The sequence below is a fragment of the Suncus etruscus genome, chromosome 1 (genome assembly GCF_024139225.1).
Source record: "Suncus etruscus isolate mSunEtr1 chromosome 1, mSunEtr1.pri.cur, whole genome shotgun sequence".
Lineage (NCBI taxonomy): Eukaryota > Metazoa > Chordata > Mammalia > Eulipotyphla > Soricidae > Suncus > Suncus etruscus.
The window spans coordinates 187,117,917-187,143,554 of record NC_064848.1 but is presented as its reverse complement, the minus strand read 5'-3'; the positions used below and the strand labels follow the sequence as shown (position 1 = coordinate 187,143,554).

The 25,638-nt window shown below is 42.9% G+C and overlaps 1 protein-coding gene and 1 non-coding gene across 2 annotated transcripts in view; both read left to right on the top strand.

Moving 5' to 3' along the window:
* IKZF3 (IKAROS family zinc finger 3) overlaps positions 1-25,638 on the top strand; it is a 98,580-nt gene that overhangs the window by 16,899 nt on the left and 56,043 nt on the right. Inside the window, exons 2-3 of the mRNA XM_049766910.1 lie at positions 12,422-12,475; positions 15,469-15,570. Of these exons, the coding sequence (XP_049622867.1) occupies positions 12,422-12,475; positions 15,469-15,570 (156 nt within the window). The remainder of the gene's footprint in view (positions 1-12,421; positions 12,476-15,468; positions 15,571-25,638) is intronic.
* LOC126026568 (U6 spliceosomal RNA) lies at positions 1,501-1,607 on the top strand. The gene has a single exon (XR_007501797.1). It is a non-coding gene; the product is annotated as a U6 spliceosomal RNA (small nuclear RNA).

The window sequence follows — 25,638 nt, the reverse complement described above, 5'->3', positions numbered from 1 at the left end:
ACTTTTTAAATTTTTAATAATATCTTTATTTAAGCACCATGATCACAATCATGTTTGTAGTTGAATTTCAGTTATAAAAAAGAACACCCCCCAAATTAAAGAACATCCCCCTTCACCAGAGCAACTTTCCACCACCAGCGCCTCCTATTTCTCTCCACCTCCACCCCCTACCTGTATCCGAGACAGGCATTCTATTTCTCTCACTCACTACCATTGTCACGATAGTTGTTAGTGTAGTTGTTTCTCTAACTGCACTCACCACTCTTTGTGGTTGGTTTCATATGTTGACCGGTCCTTCCAGCTCTCATCTCTGTTGTATCTGGGTATTATTACAATAATGTCTTTTATTTTTCTTAAAACCCATAGATGAGTAAAATTATTCTGCGTCTCTCTCTCTCTCTCTCTCTCTCTCTCTCTCTCTCTCTCTCTCTCTCTCTCTCTCTGACTTATTTCACTCAGCATAATAGTTTCCATGTCCATCCATGTATAGAAAAATTTCATGACTTTATTTTCCTGACAGCTGTATAGTATTCCATTGTGTATATGTATACATATACACAATGTTTCTTTAGTCACTCATTTGTTGTTGGACATCTGTGTTGTTCCAGATTCTGGCTATTGTAGTGCTGCAATGAATATAGTGTGCAGAAGGCTTTTGTACTGTGTTTTTGTGTTCCTAGTGTATATACCTAGGGGGATTTTAATACAAATTGACTTCCTCTCCTCCATAGCTGGAATAGCAGTACAGCAAGTAGGGCATATTTGCTTTACACATCTCTAACCTGGGTTCATTTTCCAGCATCCCTTATAATTGCCTGAGCACTGCCAGGAGTAATTCCTGAGTGCAGAGTCAGGAATAACCCTTGAGCATCATCCGGTGTGGCCCACAAGTAAAAAGACCAAAAATAATAAAATAAAATTGTTTTTTCTCTCTTCTTTCCTTTGTTCACTCAATAGCCAAGAATTACACATGCAGTCGTGGGGCTCATGGGGAACTGCACATTTCAGTCGTTGTGTTGCAGAGTGCACACTCTGTCATGATATTGGGTTCACAGATAGCACATGGTCAGAACCAGGGGTGGAATTCACTGTCTGCCTGCAGTGCAGATCTTCTGCCACAGCCAGGGTCTTGCAATGACTGTTTATCCTTTTTGTTTGTTTGTTTGTTTTTGGGTCACACCTGGCAGCACTCAGGGGTTACTCCTGGCTCTATGCTCAGAAATCTCTCCTGGCAGGCTCGGGGGACCAGATGGGATGCCAGGATTCCAACCACCGTCCTTCTGCATGCAAGGCAAATGCCTTACCGCCATGCTGTCTCTCCGGCCCCAATGGCTGTTTATCTTAATGAGAATTCCTTGTTCAGTTCACAGCCAAGACTTTTGCTATTATCGATCTGTCTTGGCAACCTGTACTTTTAGATTGGCATTCTAGGTGTTTTACTAAATTCATCTAATTGTTTTCTCTAACTATTGTGCTTGTGTGTTTACACATTAAAATGGGGTGCTCACTTCGGCAGCACATATACTAAAATTGAAACATTACAGAGAAGATTAGCATGGCCCCTGCACAAGGATGACATGCAAATTCGTAAAGCGTTCCATAAAGATAAAAACAAAAGGAACAATTTAATGATCACTCTGGAAAAATATTATAGCTAAGGATTTCCCCTTTATGTTACAGTGAAGGTTTTACTCTTAAAACCTTCTCTGTGTTACTTCACAATGGTAAACTACTTTTTTTCCCCCAGAACTGAGGGTAGGGAAGGATTCTTGGTCTTTCTCTTTCTTTTTTCTTTTTCTTTTTCCTTTGAGGGGAAGAAGGAAGGAAGGAAGGAGGGAAGGAGGGAGGGGGGGAAAGAGGGAAGGAGGGAAGGAAGAAGGGAAGGAAGGAAGGAGGGAGGGAAAGAGGGAAAGAGGGAAGGAAGGAGGGAAGGAAGGAGGGAAGGAAGGAAGGAAGGAAGAAAGAAAGGAAGGAAGGAAGGAGGGAGGGAAAGAGGGAAGGAAGGAAGGAAGGAAGGAAGGAAGGAAGGAAGGAAGGAAGGAAGGAAGGAAGGAAGGAAGGAGGAAAGCAGACACAAAGTTTTTTTTGTTTTTTGTTTTTTTGGTTTTTTTTTTTTTTTTTTTTTTTTTGGTTTTTGGGCTACACCCGTTTAACGCTCAGGGGTTACTCCTGGCTATGTGCTCAGAAATCGCCCCTGGCTTGGGGGGACCATATGGGACGCCGGGGGATCGAACCGCGGTCCTTCCTTGGCTAGCGCTTGCAAGGCAGACACCTTACCTCCAGCGCCACCTGCCCGGCCCCTTTTTTTTTTTTTTTTTTTTTTTTTTTTTGGTTTTTGGGTCACACCCGGCAGCGCTCAGGGGTTACTCCTGGCTCTATGCTCAGAAATCATTCCTGGCAGGCTCAGGGGACCATATAGGATGCCGGGATTCGAACCACCGTCCTTCTGCATGCAAGGCGAACGCTCAACCTCCATGCTATCTCTCCGACCCCGGGAAGGATTTTTGGTCTTAATAAAGTTGAAAACCTCTCTAAGATGCTCTATAAGAAAGCAGCCTCAGCCTAAAATAGGAATATGTGCAAAAAAAAAAAAAAATCAGCCTTCATTTTACTAGACACAAAGTAGAGTCCAGTTTAGTTCACAGAATCCTTGAGTTTAGTTCACAGAATCCTTGAGAGTCAGACCTGGGCTAGTCCAAGTTTTTACCCTGCACTAGAAGGGCACTGTTCCAGATGTGACAGCATCTGGAACAGTGATAAAGGAAGGATCTCATATCTGACCTGCTGAATCAGATGCTGTATTTTTAACAAGGAGCCTAAGGGATGCTTGTGCATATTAAAGTTGTATAAACATTCCCACAATTTGGAAAGATGTGGGTGAAACTAATCATTACCCTCCAGGGCACATGTTGCCTCAGTTGTGGATCATCTTTATAGCTAGTTAGGCTGGTTTAAGTGTGGATCTTAAAAGCTAGTTAAATGAAGGGCCAGAGTGATAGTACAGTGGGTAGAGCATTTGCTTTGCACATGGCCAAGCTGGATTTGATTTCTGATCACATGGCCCCGAGTGTACCAGGAGTAAATCCTGAGTGTGCAGTCCATGATAAGCCCTGATCATTGCCGGATGTGGCCACAAAACCAAAGAAACAACAACCCCCCAAAAGATCGTTAAACGAAAGCTTTATGGCCTTTGAATTTGGTTCGCCTATAATGCAATATCTAGAATACCATACAACAGGGCCAGAGAGATAGTACAGCGGGTACCTGCCTTGCCCACAGCTGTGACCCAGATTCAATTTTTGGAATCACATATGATTCTCAGAGAAATGCCAGGAGTGATCCCTGAGCACAAAGTCATGAATAAATTCCGAGCACTGGTGGATATGCCATCCCCACATACAACAAAAAAACTACCATATAGTTCACAGTTAGAAGTCTTTCTTCATTTAAAATATATTGATTGAGTTGAGAGAGAGAGAGAGAAAGAGAGAGAGAGAGAAGAGAGGGAGAGAGAGAAGAGAGAGGGAGAGAGAGAAGAGAGAGAGAGGGAGAGAGAAGAGAGGGAGAGAGGGAGAGAGAGAGAGTAAAGAATTAAGGCACTTGCACACAGCCAACTCAGATTTAATCCCCAGTACTGCATATGGTCCCTTGAACTCTGCCAGGAATGATCCCTGAGCACCTCTAGGAGAGGCACAAATACCCTTCCCCCCCAAAAAATCTTGAAATCTCAATTTTTTTTTTTTTGTTTTTGGGTCACACCCAGCAGCACTCAGGGGTTACTCCTGGCTCTACGCTCAGAAATCGCTCCTGGCAGGCTCAGGGGACCATATGGGATGCTGGGATTCAAACCATCACCTTCTGCATGAAAGGTAAATGCCTTACCTCCATGCTATCTCTCTGGTCCCGAAAGTTTTTTATACTTTTTTTTTTTTTTTTTTTTGGTTTTTGGGTCATACCCGGCAGTGCTCAGGGGTTACTCCTGGCTGTCTGCTCAGAAATAGCTCCTGGCAGGCACGGGGGACCATATGGGACACCAGGATTCGAACCAACCACCTTTGGTCCTGGATCAGCTGCTTGCAAGGCAAACACCGCTGTGCTATCTCTCCGGGCCCTGAAATCTCAATTTTTGGTGACACTTGGAGAGTCAGAATTATCTTCCTCTGAAATATCTTCAAATTTAGTTCACTTATGCTATGCAAATAAGATCCTTACTGTGATAATTTCAAGCTTATGATGCCCACCCACTCGATGATTGATATAAACATAGGCTATATAAATTCTATAATAACTATAAAAAATCCTTGAAATACAACTTTTTTCAAAATTGAGGAGATACATTTCTCAGATTAGCTCAGTGTTTTGGAATGTGTGTCAATAGATTTTTTAATTGAGAAATAACATGCAGAGAAGAAAGAAAAAAAAAAGAGAAAAAAAAAACAAAAAAAAAAGAAAAAAAGAAAAAAGAAAAAAGAGAAATAACATGCAATAATGTTTTAACATGTATTCCTTAATTTTGACCTTCCAGGCTAGGTATGGAACATTTAAATCACCCCCAGAAGATTCCCTTCTCCTCATTTATCATTAGACACCACCACTTCCTTTGCTCCAAGTTAAACAGCTGACACTTTTATCTTAGATTAGTTTTCCTGTTTTTGAGTTCTGTACCAATGGAACCAAGATGTGTGTGACTGGCTCCTTTTGCTCAACTTACTTTTGAGGTCCATCTGTATTGTTACATTTATTAGTAGTTCATTATATTTTATTGGTAAGTAGTATTACTGCATTACTATGTGTTTATTTTCTAATGTTGCTGGCCATCTGTGAGTTTCTGCTTTTTGTCTACATTATAAATATTGTCTTTTAGGGGAACACTTCCAACCAATGCTCAGAAATTCCAGGGGCCACTTCCAGAATTCCTGGCTGGTGTTGGGGACAAAGCAGTGCGGTGCTATTCAGGCCCAGTGGTGCTGGGGGGACCATTTATTTCTGGTCCTGGGGATCAATAGCAGGCCTTGTGCTCTGGCCTCTTGAGCTGTCTTTTCTGGTGTGTCTCTATATTATGAGCATTTTTCTGTCTTTTGGTAGACATATAATGACTTATCTTGCATATATATCTAGGAGTAGAATTTTTTGTTCACTGGATAGAATATTTAGCTTTGGCACGTTAGAATCAGGTAATTTCTGACTAATGTCCTAAGTGTGTCAGTTGTTCAACACTTTGTCAGTGCTTAATAATTTTTTTTTTGTTTGTTTTTGGGTCACACCAGCCAGTGCTCAGGGGTTATTCCTGGGTCCAGGCTCAGAAATTGCTCCTGGCAGGCACGGGGGACCATATGGGACGCCGGGATTCGAACCGATGACCTCCTGCATGAAAGGCAAACGCTTTACCTCCATGCTATCTCTCCGGCCCCTAGTGCTTAATAATTTTAACTGTTCTGGTGCATGTATTTCATTGTGAATTTAATTTGCATTTATATAATGAGTAATGACATTGGAATCCTATTTTTTGTTTTTGTTTTTCTTTCTTACTTTTTTGTTTGTTTTTGTCATACCAGCATCGCTCAAAGATTACTACTGGCTCTCTGTTCAAAAATTACTTTTGGCAGGCTTGGGGGACCATATGGGATGCTGGGATGGCTGTATGCAAGGCAAATGCCCTATCCGCTATGCAATCACTCAGACCCTGTCATTGGGTATCTTTTAATATGTTAATTTCCCATATGCCTATTTTATTTCCTGAAGTTCCCTATAAGTTTCTCTATATATTTTAAAATTGGGTTGCTTACCTTTCTTTCTTTCTTTCTTTCTTTCTTTCTTTCTTTCTTTCTTTCTTTCTTTCTTTCTTTCTTTCTTTCTTTCTTTCTTTCTTTCTTTCTTTCTTTGTTTCTTTCTTTCTTTCTTTCTTTCTTTCTTTCTTTCTTTCTTTCTTTCTCTCTCTCTTCTTTCTTTCTTTCTCTCTCTCTCTCTCTTTCTTCTCTTCTCTTCTCTTCTCTTCTTTCTTTTCTTTCTTTCTTTCTTTCTTTCTTTCTTTCTTTCTTTCTTTCTTTCTTTCTTTCTTTCTTTCTTTCTTTCTTTCTTTCTTTCTTTCTTTCTTTCTTTCTTTCTTTCTTTCTTCTTTTTTCTTTTGTTCTTTCCTTCATCCTTCCTTCCTTCCTTTTTTCATTTCTTTCTTTCTTTTTTTTTGAGGGGTTGGGTTATATCTGATGGTACTCAAGGCTTACTTTGGCTCTGTTCAAGGGTTACTCCTAGCTGTGCTTAGGAGACCATATGTGGTGCCAAGGATTGAACTCAGGCGAGCAGCTTGCAAAGCAAACACGTTAACCTTAATTCTATTTTTCTTACTGAAAAAAAAATTTCTTTTTGGTTTTTGGACCAAACCCGGTGACACTCAGGGGTTATACCCGGCTATGCACTCAAAATCACTACTGGCTTTGGGGATCATGTAGAACACCAATACTCTGGACTCCTTACTGAATTTTTAGACATTAAATTTTTCTTCAGTGCTGGAGTGATAGCACAGTGGGTAAGGCATTTGCCTTGTACATGGCTGACCAGATTCAATCCTCAGCATCCCATATGGTCCCTGGTGCCTGCCAGGAGTAATCCCTGATTGTTGCCGGGTGTTGTCCCAAAATAAAATCAAACCAAAACTGTTTCAGAAATAATGAACTTCGTCAGGTGCATGTTGGAAATGTCTCCTAGTATTTGACTTGCTTATTTATTGTATTAATCACTTCACAAATATAAATCATAAATGTAACAAAGACCAATTGTGATTTTTTTTTTGAGGATTAGTGTACCCAAGTCCTGTTGAAGAGTTCACTCTGAGGCCATAAAATTATTCTGTTATATATATTTTAGAAATTTGATTACATGGAGAGATAGCACAATAGTAGGGCGTTTGCCTTGCTCGCAACTGATCCACGACGAACAGTGGTTCAAATCCCAGCATCCCATGTGGTCCCCCGAGCCTGCCAGGAGTGATTTCTGAGCGCAGAGTTAGGAGTAACCCCTGAGCGCTCCCTGGTGTGATAAAAACAGAAAGAAAGAAAGAAAGAAAGAAAGAAAGAAAGAAAGAAAGAAAGAAAGAAAGAAAGAAAGAAAGAAAGAAAGAAAGAAAGAAAGAAAGAAAGAAAGAAAGAAAGAAAGAAAGAAAGAAAGAAAGAAAGAAAGAAAGAAAGAAAGAAAGAAAGAAAGAAAAGAAAAGAAAAGAAAGGAAGAAGGAAGGAAGGAAGGAAGAAAGGAAGGAAGGAAGGAAGAAAAGAGAAATTTTATTACGTAATTTAGAAGTTTGATTAAAATTTAAGATTAAAAATTCTACTTCTCGGGCCGGAGAGATAGCATGGAGGTAAGGCATTTGCCTTTCAGGCAGAAGGTCCGTGGTTCAAATCCCGGCATCCCATATGGTCCCCCGTGCCTGCCAGGAGCCATTTCTGAGCATAGAGCCAGGAGTAACCCTTGAGCACTGCCAGGTGTGACCCAAAAACCAAAAAAAAAAAACAAAAACAAAAACAAAAATTCTACTTCTCTTCCTAATGCGTTGCTGACATTGTGCCTTTAGACAACACTGTGGTTTTTATTTATGTCTTGAACCTTGTCATAATTGGAAAAATCGTACATGCCCCTACACTCATGTATTTTCCAGAAATAGAGACTATAAAATCCTGTTTGCACTGCTGAGCTGAGTAGCTGATATCACTTTTATGGAGACCACAGACACACAAAACCAGGATCAAAGAGAACTGTCCCCAGATTTAGGGAGTAATAACGTATAAATGTTTTCAGAAAGCTGAACTAGACCTGAAATGGGGGCACTTCAGGAAATTTGACTTCAGAAACCTTTTGTTTTTTTTTAAAGAAACAAGATTTTTACTGGAATTCTCTAAACAGAGACAGTTTGACTTCAATAGGGGACACTGGAAGAAATTGAAGAGTCAGGTGGCATGTAGGTGATTGGTGAGCTGGCCAGGCAGACTTTTTTTAGGGGGGGCCACACCCAGTGATTCTTAGAGGTTATTCCTGGCCATGCACTCAGAAATTGCTCCTGGCTTGGGGGACATTATGGGATGCCGGGGATAGAACCCAAGTTTATTCTGCGTCAGCTATGTGCAAGGCAAATGCCCTACCACAGTGCTATCCCTCCAGCCCAGACGTTTTGGTTCGAAACATCTATTCCACTGGTTAGAGGTTTGATTCTGGTCCTCAGCTCGGTTCATGGATTCATGAGAGGATTTGGGGTGACAAGAGGTGCTGCTGAAGAGAAAAGGCAGCTTACCATCTTCGGAGGTAGGAGCTACCTTTCTAGTCCACATGTTCACATTTTAAAGCTAATACTGATTGCCAGTACATCAGAAAGATCCCTTAAGGGAAGTTTTGTGAGAGTATATATATATATATATATATATATATATATATTTGGTTTTTGGGCCACACCCGGTGACCCTCAAGGGTTACTCCTGGCTATGCGTTCAGAAGTCGCTCCTGGCTTGGGAGACCATACGGGACGCTGGGGATCGAACCGCTGTCCGTTCTAGGCTAGCGCTGGCAAGGCAGACACCTTACCTCTAGCGCCACCGCGCCAGCCCTAAGGGTACTTTTAGGGGCCAAGCAATAGTACAATGGGTAAGTCATTTGCCTTGCCTGTGGCCAAACCTGGGTTCAATCTGGCATCCCATATGGTACCCTGATCACAGCAAGCATAATTCCTGAGTGCAGAATTAGAATTAAGCTCTGAGCAGTGCCAGGTGTGGTCCAAACACAAAACCAAACTAAGCCAAACCAAACATTTTTAATAATACGCTTAGAAATAGTGAAGAACTTTCCAGTCTTCAGTTGGGAATTCCAATACCATCAATCCACTATCTGTGTCTTCCTCTCTGGTTTGGGGGTACCTTCTGAACTCAGTGATCAGTGGAATTTTCTTCCTTCCTTCCTTCCTTCCTTCCTTCCTTCCTTCCTTCCTTCCTTCCTTCCTTCCTTCCTTCCTTCCTTCCTTCCTTCCTTCCTTCCTCTCTTTCTTCCTTTCTCCCTCCCTCTCTTCCTTCCTCTTTTCCTTCCTTCCTTCCTCCCTCTCTCCCTCCCTCCCTCCTTTCCTTCCTCCTTCCTTCCTTCCTTCCATCCTTCCTTCCTCCCTCCCTCTCTTCCTCCCTCTTTTCCTTCCTTCCTCCCTCCCTCCTTTTCTTTCTCCCTCCCTCCCTTCCTCCCTCCCTCCCTCCCTCCCTCCCTTCCTTCCTTCCTCCCTCCCTCCCTCCCTTCCTTCCTTCCTTCCTTCCTTCCTTCCTTCCTTCCTTCCTTCCTTCCTTCCTTCCTTCCTTCCTTCCTTCCTTCCTTCCCTCCTCCTTTCCTTCCCTCCCTCCTCCTTTCCTTCCCTCCCTCCTTTTCTCCCGCTCTCCCTTCCTACCCATGAAGTGCTGGGGATAGAACTCAGGTTCCTATGCATGCAGGACACATGCCCCTGACCCTTGATCTTACTCCCCAGTACCGGATGTTGCATTTTTATAAAGTTTTATTTAACCTCAATTAAACAACAATCTTAAACTCAATCTGAGTTGTCCTGACTTTGAAACATTTTTTTTGTAGCCTGCCTATGTATGGTCTCTGACCCCTTACAATCATGAACACTAAGACAGTTAGAATCTCCATTTTCTCTTAGAAACTTGGTTAGTTCTGGTGTATTATTTACAGCACACAAAGGCCACTTGAAAAAGTCCTGAGAGCTGCTTAAATGTCATTGTCAGGGGACATTAAAAAGCCCAGGGGATGAGGACCTTTTTCTTTCAGGTCACCAAATAAAAAACTTTATTGTAACTAAGAGATATTTCCACATGAAGATTACTCATGTGAAACTATTGAACTAGTTTCTCTTTTTTTTCCTGCTAAAATTCCCTTGAGTGTGCAGTTATAAGTTTCACAGTTAGTTAAAAGGAATTAAAAAAAAATACTATCAGACTTACAGAGAAGTTGCAAGATAGCACAAAACCTTTTTTTTTTTTTTTTTTTTTTTGGAAAATTTGAGACTAGCTGCTGACTTCAAATCCAGCTATTCTTCACTCTTCAGTGCTTATTCCTGCCTCTGTGCATCCACAGAAAGCCTTCCTTGGGCCCGGAGAGATAACACAGTGGTGTTTGCCTTGCAAGCAGCCGATCAGGACCAAAGGTGGTTGGTTCGAATCCCGGTGTCCCAGATGGTCCCCTGTGCCTGCCAGGAGCTATTTCTGAGCAGACAGCCAGGAGTTACCCTGAGCACCGCCAGGTGTGGCCCAAAAACCAAAAAAAAAAAAAAAAAAGCCTTCCTTGGGACTGGGAGATGACTCACAGGGCTTTAATGAGGGATCCCCATGTCTCAACTTCAGTACCACATGGTCCCCTGGAGCACTGCCAGGAGTGGCCCTCACACAAAAATAACAGAATCCATCAGGAAATTAGCACTGATACATTAGTACCATTAAGCCCTGGATCTCAATTGGATTTCTCCAGTAGTTTCTATAATATCCTTCCCTATAGGAGGTTTTTTTTTTTTTTTTTTTTTTTTTTTTGTGGTTTTTGGGTCACACCCGGCAGTGCTCAGGGGTTATTCCTGGCTCCAGGCTCAGAAATTGCTCCTGGCAGGCACGGGAGGACCATATATGGGACGCCGGGATTCGAACCGATGACCTCCTGCATGAGAGGCAAACGCCTTACCTCCATGCTATCTCTCCGGCCCCTTATAGGAGGTTTTGGCCCAGATTCATCTGTACACCAGCTCCTTGGTCCTGTCTATTCCCTCTTGCAGCCTAGAGCAGGATTTCTGCCTGTCCTTACCTTGGTCTTTGCCTTAACACTAAGGAGAATGGCAGTTTCTCTGTCTCTTTTCCTTCCTTAGTGAAAAGCCTCCTGCACCTATGACAGGAATGTCACAGAGTGGTGTGGCACTGCCTGTTGTCAGTTGGCTCTTGCCTTTCATCGGTCCGTTATCAATGAAGACCTATTTACAGTGGGGACCATCATGTTCTTTACTCTGGAGCTGATGCTTTTATTTTATTTTATTATTTTATTTTATTTTATATATTTATTTTTTTATTTTATTTTATTTTATTTTATTTTATTTTATTTTTTGTGCTTGGGGTTTACTGCTAACTCTGTGCTCAGGAATCACTCCTGGTAGGGCTTGGAGAACTGTTATGTAGTTCTAAGGATCAAACAAGGGATAGTTACATCATGCAAGGCAAATGCCTTCCTGGCTGTACTCTTTCTGATCTGGAATGTAGCTAATCACCTTAAGCACACACCCTGTTTTAACACCCAGAGCACACACCCTGCTTTCCCTAATCCCCTTATCTTGTCTTCTCTAAACACAGAATCACACACCCTGTTTTATTTATTTATTTTATTTTTTTATTTTTTACACACCCTGTTTTAATCCACACTCATATTCTACCTGATTGGCTGACAGAAAGTCCACACCCTACTCTCCCCTAATATAAATATTCCATTTCCAACCTACAATAAATTGAGCTACTCTCCCAAAGTGGCTGGTGGGACCTTCTTTGTGTGTATTCTACTTGCCCAGGATCTGAGCTCACCAATGACTTCTACATAAAATACTTTGAACTGCTAGAACAGTCCCATTCACCTTCAGCTTTCCAATGTATTGATATATATATATAAAAAAAAGGGGGGGGTGGGCAGAGTTATAGCACAGCGGTAGGGAGTTTGTCTTGTATGCAGATGACCTGGAATGGATCTGGGTTCAATTCCAGATATCCCATATGGTCTTCCAAGCCTACCAGGAGCTATTTCTGAGCGCAGACCCAGGTGTGGCCAAAAACAAAACAAAACAAACAAACAAACAAAAAAAGCCAGCCACACATCCTTACCTCAGGCTTACTGCATGCAGTATGCTCAGGGATTATTACTGGACTTGGGGGACCATCTAACGTGCTGGGATTGAATCTAGATTGGCCATGTGCAAGACAAGCATTCTGCCCACTGTAGTATTATTTTGGGCCCCTTCTCTTAATTTCTTTAAAATACAATGCTGGGCTGAAGAGATAGCACAACTGGTAGGACATTTGCCTTGTACCTGGATTAGATTCTTGGATTCTTGGCATCCCTTTTGATTTCCCCCCACCTCCCACCCCCCCAAGCACTGCCAGGAGTGATTCTGGAGAGCAGAGCAAGGAGTAACCCCTGAGCACCACTGGGTATGACCCAAAAGCCAAAAATAAAATAAAACCAAAACAAAACAAAAAGAAAAGGATGCTGCCTAGAGAATCCATTTATTATTCCCTCTTAGTCACTTCCAGTGAGGACAGAGCGCCAGCCCACTCTGAAGGAAAGATCTGCTAAGACTTCCAAAATAGGGGCCTTCCTTAATTTGCAGCACACATCTTGAAAGAATTTCCTCTTAAGTAGCTAATATTTCTATTCTTTTCCTTTCCAGATATAAAGTCAAGTGTGGAACTGAAAAGCACTCAGGAGCCATCTGCGCCCCCAGGTAACATCAGAAATAGATTTCGACTAAAATTACCAAAGAATGGACTATTCTCATCAGCATCGAAACATGCTCTGGAAACAAGTTTTTAAAAATGTGCTTGTTGGGCTGGGGAAATAACTCAAAAGGTTGGAGCCTGTAGTTTGCAAGTAGGAGACAGGGTTTAATCCCTGGCACCACATGGTCCCCGGAGCACTGCTGGGGGTGACCCTGAACTCAGAGCTTGGAATAACCCCAGAACACCACCAGGTGTGGCCCAAACCTAAAACAAAAATTAAACATGGTTGTCTCTTCCTGGTACAGACATTACTCATTCGTTTAGGTTATATAAATACTTCGGCATCTTGGGGCCAGGCCAAAACCCACCTAATGTTTATCCCTGTTTGTTTGCTTTTTAAATATTTTTTTTTGAGCCTAGGAGACAGTATAGTGGGTAGAGCACTTGCCTTAGACATGACCAACCTAGGTTTGATCCAAAGCATCCCATATGGTCCCCGGAGTCCTGCCATGAATAAACCCTGAGTGTAGAGCCAGGAGTAAGTCCTGAAGTACTGCTGGGTATAGCCCCCCCTCCAAAAAAGTGTAAAAACAACAACAAAACACAGGAAATCCAGCATGAATGGGGCAGGGAAGTGCTCAGTGATAAAGCATTCCCCTTGTTTGTGTGGGCTCTGGGTTCAATCCCTAGCACCACAAAACAACGGTCATGGCTAGATCTGACTCACACCACAGTCTCCTAACTGATCCAGAATAAGCCATAAACACTGAAACTAATTTATTTCAAATATTAATCACTCTGGTAGTTCACTCACATGACTAATATAGTGATGAATATAAACTGCTTTTGAAACAAACAGAACTTCTCTCTTTGCTTTTCTTTAGGGTGAGGCCTCCCCAGCGGTGCTGGTGAGACTGGGGCTACACCTGATAGTGCTCGGCAGGCCCTACAGTGTCAGGGATAAGACCCAGAGCTCCATGCATGTCCGACATGCACTTCATTCCAGCCCTTTGACCTCCACGCCTGGCTGCCATATTTCCCCTACCAATTTAGTTGATATCAGGTCTTGTGCTGCATTATAAAACTTTATGACATTTTGTGCTCCGGTGAATTGGAACCTCCTATTTTATTTTTTGCTTTGTGGTTTGGGGGCCACACCTGGCAGTACTCAGGGCTTACTCCTGGCTCTGTGCTCAGGGATCATCCCTGATAGTGCTGAGGGGATTATATGTGGTGCTGGGAATTGAACATAGGTCAGCCATATATAATAAGACCAGTGTCTTAGCCCCTGTACTATACCTCTGGCTCTCAACAATTTTATCATTTATTTGTTTATTTGGGGACCACAGCCCGCAAGTTAGTCAGGGGTTATTCCTGGTTCTGCACTCAGGAATCACTGCTGGGGAGCTCAGGGGACCATATGGGATGCCAGGGATTGAACCAGAGTTGCCACATGCACAGCAAGTGCCTATCTCTCTAGCTCCTGGCTCCTGACCTATTTTAACGAGACCTGGGCTTTATAGTCACTGCTCAGACGTGTCAAGCCTTTCAGACTAAGGAAAAATGCACCATTTAGAACAGTGTTAGAGAGTTAGGAGTGTATACACATATATTATGAGATACAGAGGTGAAGAAATGCAACTTGTTTATAAACCAGAATATAAGTGTGTGTTAACCACATTTTCAGGCCCCTTAGTCACACATGTTATGCAATGTACTTCCCTCTAACTCCTGTGTTCCCGTAAGTGTCTTGCTTGGGCTGCAGTGGAAAGAAAGAGCTCTGTAGAGTTTTTAGTAACTTCTGCGTCAGCCCAGCATTAGGGTGTTAGGGTGGGGTCTTTGGCCCCCCCTTGCTGTGGCTGCAGGTGATAGGGGCTCAGTAAGCATGCCATTGACTATTAGGAAAAGGTTGGACAGGAAGTAGGTGAGCCCCTCTCCAGGTCATTTCATTTGTTAACAACTTCTTGTAAAGCTATAGGCTTAGATGTGAAATGACCCCAGATACATTGTTCCTTCTGAGGTACTTCTCAGGTCATTGGTATTTACTGTTCAAAGTTTATCTCCATCAAACTTGATTTCCCCACAGTTGCTGTTTATTTGGGTGAGCTTTCATTAGGCCTTTGCTCTTTCACCGAGGAACTTTGGCCACACTGTATGCATGTGGGCATGTCTTCTCTGTATCTGTGAATAGTGACTTTTCATCTCTGTAGATTAGTCAGCATTTAGTAAATGTTCTAAGAAGTAAAGGCTCTTGGAAGCCATTGTGTTCTTCACAGAATCACGTTTAAATGGATTTTTTTGTTTTTCAGTGCTGGGAATCAAACCCAGGTTTCATGCATGCAAGACAGGCACTTTTCCATTTCCCATTAAGCCATTTTTTTTATTTGAGGTTTTTAGAACTTTTTTTTTTTTATGTTTTGGGGTCACATACAACAAGACTCTAGTGCCTGCTCCCAACCTGTTCTCAGACATACTCTAGGGACCATGCTGAGCCTAGGATTGAACCCATGCCTTCCACATACAAAGCATATGAGCTGTGTCTCTGGTCCAAAAATGGATACAGAATGAGAAATAGGATGGTATACAGAACCTTGCAGACTTTCTCTCAAGAAAGCATCTTTTCCAAGTTGGGTTTTGCCAGGATCTCCAGACTCTATGCTTCTTTTCTGTGACTATTAAAACTTGCTCATAAATAGCAGGAGCAGATTATGAAATGTGATTCACACCAAACGAAAGAGGATTTCTGTCCAGATGGAGCTTGAGTGCATTTTCACTCAGGTGAAAGAAATATTCAGCAAAGCCTTGTTCTAGTAGAAAGTTGCATAAACCCTGGGCTGGGAAGTCAGCCTTAAGAGTTTTCCCATCTGGTGCCTCTGAGGTGGAGGTGCACACATCCTGACACCAAGGGAATGTATGAAGTCAGAACGGTGACGATTTAATACTTGGTATTCAAGTGGAGTATTTGGAGTGCTTACTTAAGATTCTTTTTATCTCCTAGAAGGTCCAGTGGTTTTGAATGACTACGATTTAACTAAACCTCATGAGATAGAAAATGTGGATAGTACGGAAGGCCCAGCTGATGAAGATGAAGCCATGGAAGGTAAGTGTGTCCTCAGAACAGATGGTTGAGACTTAATAATGACAATATAGCAGGAGCTCTCCAAGGAAAACTTGCTTCTGTTGGTTAAGTGGGAATAAGTCTGTTTTGGTTATTTTACAGATATTTACATTTAATGATCTGCTACAAGATCATATCATCAGTTTGAGAAGCCATAGTGCTTGTTCAGTGTCTATTGTACTAACTTCATTTAATTTTTTTTTGGGGGGGGGGATAGATGTGGCATTGCTCAGGGTTGCTGCTGGTTCTATGCTTAGGGTTCACTACTGATGGGCCTCAGGGGACCTTAGGGGATGCCAGGGATGGAACCGAGGGGGACTGTGCACAAAGCAAGAACCCTATCCGCTGTACTATCTGTTTGTGTGTGGATTTTTGACCACACCCACTGTGCTCAGGGACACTCCTGGTTTTGTGCCCAAGGGTTGTTCTCAGCAGTGATTATGAGACCTAGCAGGGCCATTCAAACCTCTAGCATGTAAACGCATGTTCACTAGCTCTTTGAGTTATCTTTTAAGTCCCTAAATATATACATATATAAAATATATAATTTATATATATTCATATAAATATATATTTATAAGTTATCATAATTTGAAAACATCACAGAAATAAAAAGAAAAGAGAGAAAAAAACACCTCTGTCCTGATCTATCCAAAGATAATTTCTGTTAGCACTTCAGAATGCTACCAGACATTCCTGAGAAATTTGAACAGGATGTTTGTATGAATATTGCACACATTTTATGCTGATATTTATGTGGATAAATCAGATCAATATCGCTTAATGTCACTCAGATCTTATTTTAGATGTCATTTCTCTAGAGACACTTTTCCTTAACAGCCAGTCACTATTTTAACACAGTACCCTATTTTAATTCTCTGCATGGCACTTACACAAAATTACCAGGGATAATTTGGGAGTTCATTTGTATATTTGTTTATTGTCTCTCTCCTACACCCTTCATTAGCCAGGCTCTCGAGCTGTCTTTTTCACTGCTTGGTGTTTGCAGCATTTCGAACATTACTTGGCTTGTTGTGGGTCTGCAATAAATACTCCTTGAATAAACAACTTAATTAATTTAGTGTTTTCAGTTAATTATATGTGTGTGGGGTCGGAGCAATAGCCCAGCAGTAGGGTATTTGCTTTGCATGTAGCTGACCTGGGATGGACCTGGGTTCGATTTCAGGCATCACATATGGTCCCCTGAGCCTGCCAGGAGCAATTTCTAAACACAGAGCCAGGAGTAACCCCTGAGTGCTGAGTAACCCCCCAAAAGTGTGTGTGTGTGTGTGTGTGTGTGTGATTGGTTTTGGAGTCACACTTGTCTGTACTCAGGGCTTACTTCTGGCTCTGTGCTCAAGGATCACCCCTGGCAGGGCTCAAGGCACCATATGCAGTTCTGGGATTTGAACCAGGGTCAGCCGTATACAAGGCAAGCACCTTACCTTTAATATTATCCTTTTGGCATCAGACTATCCAATTTCAAATGTTGAGTTAGTCCACAGCAGGAAAACCTTGTTATGTTGTTTTGGGGTCACACCCAGTGGTAATCAAAGGCTACTTCTGACACTATGATCAAGACTTATTCTTCTTCTTCCTTTTTTTAAAAATTTTATTTTATTGAAATACTTGTGATCTACAGAATCCTTCATAATTGAATTTCAGATAAACAATGAGACAGGGTTCTTTCCATCACAGGACTCATTCTTATTAGCAGTGCTTGGAAGTCCATGCCTTGGCAGGAATCAAACCCAGACCTCACACATGCAAAGCATGCACTCAACCCCTTGAGCTGTCTCCCCACAGCCCTGACTTCGATTCTCAATGGACCAAGAAATGGAATTTCTCTGTCTCAGACTTCTGCGATTCAAATCACAGCTTCAAGTGACATTCCAGCTCTGCCTAACTATACCTTTACCTTGTACCAGTTTTTAACCACAGAGTCTGAAAAATACTGCCTGGCACAGGATGTGGTCACTTGTGCTGAGGAAAGACATGTGGTATTCTCTCAGCTTCAGGCAGCTTCTTGAAGGTGATATCCATGGAGACAGGCTCAGAAGTCAGTGCTAACTGGGCACCCATGGTAATGAGCCAGGGCTTCTGTGCTTGATTTGTGCACCGATTTTCCCTCTGCAGTTCTTGGCCTGGGCATTGATCTTTGATGGTGGAATTTGCTCTGGGTTCAGAAGTAGATTCTGAGTTTTATGTTTCCAGGTCCTTGGAGGTGTGGTGGGCGGGAAGAGAAATTCAAACATAAAGAAACCAAATAGTATATCTAGTAAACAGAGGGATTTGAAACAGTCTAAAAACCTCATATTCAATAACTATACTTCAACTGAGACATCTTTAAAGATGAAATTGGAATTATTACATGATTAGTCATGACTTGGTAACTTCCCATCCTAGCAAGTAGACACGTGCTTTCATAAAGGAATATAAAATGAAATCAAAGAAAGGGAAAGACAAAGGAAGGAAGAATGATTTCAGGGAAACCTATCTCTGGGGACTGGAAAAATATCTCATTTAAAGAGATTCAGAACAAAATGAACAGGCTAACTTTAGAATTGAGTGATTAATTCATTATTTCATGATTAAGCTCCAGATAACTGTGGCATTCATATTGGCACTTAATTTGGGTCATATAGCTTTGGCTGAGATTATCAGGCCCCAGATTTTTAAAAAGATACAATCACTGTGTGCAAATTATGCCTGGTGATTATATGATATAATTGCAAAGTAGAAGTATCTGCTAGAAAAGATATACCCATTGCATAATAATGTAATTCTGAAATATGCAAATAAACATTAAGACTTGATCTAGAAAAAGGACGAGTCTTATGTTTTTAAAGGTAATTATGAAAATTTAGCTATCAGAATCCTAAGTAATTACGTCTTTACCTATTTTGGATTGAAATCAGGGCCTCACACGTTTGAGGTGGCATGTGTTCTACCACTGAGGCCCCCCCCCCCCAGCTTGAGGAGGTCTTAGTCTATTTATGTTTAATGGCATAATTTCTCTTTAATGCCCCCTGACACTTTTTCTTTTTTTTTTTTTTTTTTTACAAACTAAGACTTATTTAGTCTTGTAATGTTTAATATTCAGAATGATTGTAATCATGCTTCATTTGGTGGGGAGGGCAGGATTTAGGCCACACCTGATGGTACTTAGGGCCAATTCCCATCCCTGGACTTGTGGGTCATTCCCAGTGGTGCTGAGGACGATGCCAGGTGATGCCAAGAATCAAAATGGCATGTGAGAAACAGTGCTGAGACCATAGTTTCTCCTCTGGTTCTTTAGCTCTTTGGGGCCAGCAATCCCTGCTGGACATTGCTAGCCTGGGAAAAGATAAAAATTTAAAATATGCTTTCAATTGGACCTGATTTTTAGTTTCTTTTGTTTTTGTTCTTCATACTACAACCAGCAGTGTTCAGTGCTAACTCCTGGTTCTGTACTCAGGTATCACTCATGGCAGGGCTCTGGCAGGGTTTGGGGGAGTCTAGGTGGTGACAGGGATCAAACTAGGGTTGGCTGCATGCAAAGTAAGCATCTTACCCTTGTACTAGCTCTCTGGCTAGTTTTAATTTTAGTTTGTTTTTTTGGACCACACCCGGTGGTACTCAGGGGTTACTCCTGACTCTGTACTCAGAAATCATTCCTGGCAGGGTCAGGGGGACTATATAGGATGCCAGGAATCGAACTGGGTCAGCCTCGTGCAAGGCAAATGCCCTGCCCACTGTGCTATTGCTACAGCCCCTGTTTTTTTGTTTATTGATGGCTTTTTAAATTTATTTTGGGGTGTATAAATGCCAGTGGTGCTCAAGGATTACTTCTGGTTCAGGGGACAATATGGGATGCTGAAGATCAAACCTGGGTTGGCTGGGTGCAAGGAAAATGCCTTACCTTACCCTTACCCTTACTATGTGTTCAGACCCTTTATTTTGGGCAACCCAAGTAGTGCTCAGGGTATTCTAGGGCTACTTCTGGGCTTCCCTGGTGCTTCTCAGGGCCTCGAGGATTACCCCTGTGATGCTCTATGCTCAGGATCCTCCAGGGTCACACCCAGTAATGCTTGGGAGATTATGTGGGACTGACCAAGTCAGGCTGCATCATTACCCTGGCACTATCCCCCAGGCTCCCTGATCTCAGATTTTCTCCCACCATCATAAAGTCCAAAATTCCTCAGGTTCACATTTGAAGTCAGGATCAGCTTTTTTAAAAAACTATCTTTGGAACTAATCTTTATTTGTACCACTGTATTATGGGGCAACTTTATATTCAAAAATAGTCAGTGGGAAGGAAGGGGACACAAAGATGACTCAGAAGACTAGAGCTCATGCATGCAGGAGGCTCAGGCATGATCCTCGACATCACATGGTGTTAGGTGTGGTCTAAACACCAGAGAAACAGGCCCAGTCAGATCTGCCAGGCAGCCCATGGTTTGCTGCCTCCTGGTTGAATGTGTACATTCATTGTGTGATGAGTTATAAAGTGTTTTGGTCCTGGAAAGGAATAGTGTTCTGATAAATAATTTTGTAGACTCCCCAAACAGTCCTCAGGGGCCTAGGATTCAATCTCAGTGATACTCAGCAAAAATTCCAGACCATTCAGTATTATACCTCATTATTAGCTACTTAGGTCCAGTGATGCTTTCAGAGCCACTTGTCACAGCCAGCAGTAACTGGGGCCTCGCACATGCACTCCAGCCCTTTGAACACTCTCCCTGGTCCCCATACACTTTCAAAAGACAGTGGGGAAGGATCTCTTAACACATTTATTTGGTTTTATTTTTGTTTGTTTGTTTTGGGGGTCACACAGGTGACGCTCAGGGGTTACTTCTGGCTCTGCACTCAGAAATCGCTCCTTTGCAGGCTTGGGGAACCATATGGGTATGGGATGCCAGGATTCGAACCACCATCTGTCCTGGGTTGACTGCATACAAGGCAAATGCCCTACCACTGTGTTATCTCTCTAGCTCATTTTAACACATTTAAAGCAAAATTGGGGGTGGTGGATTTGGGCCTTATATGGCAATGCTCAGAGATTGGTTACTTCTGGCTCTGCACTCAGGAATCACTCCTGGTAGTCTCAGGACCATATGAGATGTTGGAGATCAAACCTAGGTCAGCCACATTCAAGGCAAGTGCCCTCCCCTCTGTATTACTGCTGCGGCCCCACAATTATTTTTAATCAGAAAAAATACATAGCTCTGTTGTTCACACATGATCCACTGAACATCTCTGAGGAACAACCCTAAGTACCCAACAAAAAGTAGCCTCCGAGCACTGTGGACGCCAAATGTGGCATCCAAACAAAACAAAACAAAATGAAAGTAAAATTTTGTATGGCCATTGAGTCTTTTCCTCCATTCTTCCTGAGAATGAGTATCTAGTAGATTGGAGAGTGAATATAAAGCTAATGCACAGGAGCACTGTCCATCCATGCTTGTTATTTCCTCCCAGGCCCTTGAGGCTCACTCCTTGCTCCTCTCAGTCTTTTGTTTTTATCTTTAGTCGGGGCCATACCAAGTGGTGTGGGCCTGGAAGTGCAGTATTTGGGAACACCACAACCAACCCTGGCAGTGCTGAGGTGGAACTTGGGGCCATGCACATGTCATGGCCATAGGCTTTATTATTTGCACTCTCTGCAGGCCCTTTAGAATTGAAGTTTGGATAGTGCTCATGGAGACCTTAAATAAACACCTAACTATATTTTATATGGAATTGTATATGGCCAACGTTGACCCCCCCTTTACATTAGAATTACGGAAAAGAGCCCTATGAGACCATTTACAACTCAAACAACAACAACAACAACAACAACAAAAAGCCCTGCCTGTGCAACACACTGTAGTATGTGGAGATGTTGAATTTTAATAACAGACACCTATAAACTACATCAAGTTAGAAACCAATGTTACAGCAGGAATAAGTAAATGTCACAATAATAAAATAAGAGAGACGGGGCCGGGCGGTGGCGCTGGAGGTAAGGTGCCTGCCTTGCCTTCGCTAGCCTAGGACGGACCGCGGTTCGATCCCCCGGCGTCCCATATGGTCCCCCAAGAAGCCAGGAGCAACTTCTGAGCGCATAGCCAGGAGTAACCCCTGAGCGTCACAGGGTGTGGCCCAAAAACCAAAAAAAAAAAAAAAAAAAAAAAAAAAAAAAATAAGAGAGACAAGTCACTCTGAATTATCAGATGGGTCTGGAATATTAGGTACACAGAATTGCCCCTTTTCCTCAATATCTTTCTCTTCGTTAGTCTTGGAAATGCTAGGAGCCTCTTGAGTAATTCACTGAATGCAGAGGGCATTAAACCCTCCTACTGGCTTTTGAATGACTAGTATATGTGCTGCCGAAGCGAGCACCCCACAATTATTTTTAATCAGAAAAAAAATTATAGCTCTGTTGTTCACACATGATCCACTGAACATCTCTGAAGAACAACCTGATATACTAATATATCTGATATACCTATATATATAACTATATTATATATCTGATATACTAATCAGGTCACTCATCCTAACGCCAAAACAGAAGTCAGATCAGGGCTTCTAAGCAGGTCATGAGGACTTGCTTTGTTGCTAGGTCTCTGGCCTAGGTCCACTGAGAATCACAAGAAAATACAAATGTCTAGACCTTAGTACTTAATGATCTGTACCCAGGGGCTATGAGTCCAAATGGTAGAAGGTCTTTTCAGAGCCAGAGAGAGAACTCAGTGGGCCAAGTACCAGTGTTTTATGCAGGAGGCCTGGACTCAATTTCCAGAACTATATCGGGCCTCCCAAATACTGCAAAGAGCAACTCTCAAGCACTGGTATGGCCCCCAAACAAACAAAAAAAAAAGATAAATTAAGAATTTAAAAAGAGGGCCCGGAGAGATAGCACAGCGGGTTTGCCTTGCAAGCAGCCGATCCAGGACCAAAGGTGGTTGGTTCAAATCCCGGTGTCCCATGTGGTCCCCCGTGCCTGCCAGGAGCTATTTCTGAGCAGACAGCCAGGAGTAACCCCTGAGCACTGCCGGGTGTGGCCCAAAAGCCAAAAAAAAAGAATTTAAAAAGATACACAGTGAATCACAGAAGGTCTGGGACATACCACTCAGCCAGCTTTTAATTTTGCTCCTTCTTCCTCTTAACTTGGAGCTCCGTATTGGCAATGCCGATGCAGAGTGTGGAAGGAAGAGTCGGTCCCACACAGGTATGTTCTGAGCATCTGACCTTACACATGAATGCTCAGAGAGTGCCTCTTCCTCAGGAAATAATAAGGGAATTATATAGGGCTACTACTATTGTCTTACCTTTAATGCTCTACAGACCACCATCTTAAGCTGTCCCGTGGCAACCACCATGTCTTTTCACATTCTCTAGTTGGCTCTGTAGCTACAGATGGAGGAGGGATATATGAGTATCATTCCAACCTCAACAGCCCAAATTTTGTACTATTACCCTTATGTTCACATCCTGAGGCTTTTAGAACAAACTACCACAAGCAGTGGAGTCTTTAAGAGCTTAGGTATTTTCTTACATCACTAGGGACTGGAAATACCAATGCCCCGGGTCAAACCACGTTGGCCACATTGAAGGAAAGTGTCTGAGCATCACCCGTCCTAACAGCATTTTACAAAGATCTAATTTCTAGAATTAAAGATAATACAGCAGGTAGTACTTGCCTTCTATGTGGCCAATCTTGGCATGAGCCCCCAATACTCCATTTCCCATGAGCACTACTATGTAAGATTCTTGAGCACAGAGTCAGGAGTAAGCCTTGAGTACCATCAGGTGTGGTCAGCATACAAACAAAAGCCCTAAAGGCCTGATTTTTAAATGAAGCCCCTTTTGGGGATCCTGACAGGGCCATGTCTGGGGAACACTCTTTATCTCTTGAATTTTTTTGTGGGACAGGACAGATTTGGGCTACACCCATCACTTCTGAGAGTTTACTCCTGGCTGGCTCTGTACAGGTTCAGGGATCACTCTGGCAAGCATCAGATGGGGTGCTGATGATTGAACCCATGTACCTTGCTCCAGCCCCAATGTCCTAAATCTTTACAGCTGATCGATACCCAATGGTCATCACAAAGTAGATTTCTTGTCATTTCATTGTACAGTCATGACAGTGAGTGGATTTACTTCATGATTATTGTGCTCCCAGTTCCCTGGGGAAATTGGATCCGTTAGTGAAAAAGGACTAAAAGGAATCTTCTAATACTAATGTCTGCACAACTTCAGTGCATTGGGTGATGCTTTCCTCAAAGACAAACCTTTTAATTAGGAAGTTCACTATCAAAAAAACAATCCCAAATCACCCATTCTTGCCTTCTCCCTCAGGCGCTAAAGAGTCACTCTGTCTTGGGTAGCTTTCCGAGTCAGAGTCTTCATTCTTTTGAGGTGCACTCTCTCTGTGCGTGTGCTCATAAGAACTCTGAACTACTTTGATGCTTCTGACAAGGGGAAACAAAAAAAACCATACACACACAAAAAGCCAAGCCACATTTGTGGTTTATGGATGCTAATTACTGCTCCTCCGTTCAGATGTGTGAAGGGAGGCTCGATGACTGGAGGGTTCAGGGGAGACCAAGTCAGCCTGCCTAGGCGTTCACTGAGGTTCCCGTGGTGCTACTTAGCACACGCAAGTGAGTGCTTCAAACGGAAGTGCCGTTTTTTATCAAAATATTACATCTCTCAAGCCTAGATCAAGACCTGTCGCTCGTGGGATGCAGGAGTTATCTTACAACATCAGCAGTGTTCTGTTGCACGAGTTCCCTCGCAGGGGATTTCTGTAGCCCTCACCAGGGGCAGAGAGACCTCGTGGCTTTGAGGGTATCAGAACGGTACACGCTGTCCATGATAGAGCCCCAACACCGCATCTTGCGTCCTTGTAACAAAAGTCACCGCAGGGTCTTGTTCATTTAGCCAAATTGGTTAGCTCAGTAGACCAAGAGAGAACCTACAGGAAGACCCTTGACCCCTGTTGAATCGGAGCGGTTGGGTTTAGTGGTTGACAGGCAGGAGGATGGGCCTCTGTCCTCTGTAGTCCTCAGAGATGCTCCCCTGGTTTCCTTTGGCTTTTCTTGGGCGAAGGAGTATGTGCTCTGTCCCTTGAAATGAAAGCAAGATGAGGGAAGCAAAAGGTACTTTTCTGCCTCATTGGTCAGAATATGTGGAACCTCCTGGATCTCCTCAGACTCTCCAAGCATTTCCCTTTGCCCAGATAGTTTAGTTGCTCAAACCCAAGCTGGCATCAGGTGTGGTGACAGTTGCATATTCTGGTGCCTTGAGGCCAGTGCCCTGCTTAGGCTTGGCGACAAGGGCCAGGCTGAGAGTCAAGTCTGCTCTCATCACTGGTTACATTTTCAGGAATCTGTGAGCCCATGATTGTGCCTGGTCAGTTGTCTATGGGACCTGGGATCTGGTGTCCACAAGCTGTTTCCCTGCCCCAAATTGGTATTTCAGTATTTCCCAGCATATAACTGGACGGAAGACTGAATATCACTTCCTGGCTCACTAGCCCATTGATTTTCATAAATCCAGTGTAGGATATTAACTTGCTTCTGACATAGAATGCAAAAGGAGGGGGAGCGCGGAGAGATAACACAGCAGTAGGGCACTTGCCTTGCATGCTGCCTACCCTGGACAGGCCCAGGTTCGATGCCCAGTATTCCCTAAGTCCCCTGAGCCTGCCAGGAGCGATTTCTGAGTGCAGAGCCAGGAGTAACCCCTGAGTATTGCTAGGTGTGGCCCATCCCTCCCCCCAAAAAAAGAAAAGCAAGAGGGGCAGACAGCAGGGTCTGCCTCCATCCTGTTCTTTCCTCATATTTACCTGCTGCATTGTCACAAACTCTCCATCCATGGTCACCCAAAAGGTGATAGATAATGTGATGGCATGACATAGACACTCTGTTTACATTTATGTCCAATTCTGAGTTTCACAGTAGAGACTCCATTTTTCTTTTCCTCTTTTTTTTTGGGGGGGGGGAGTACACATTTGGCAGTGCTCAGGGGGACCCTGGGTTGGTGTTTGAGGCTAATTCCTGGGAGTACGGAGGACTGTGT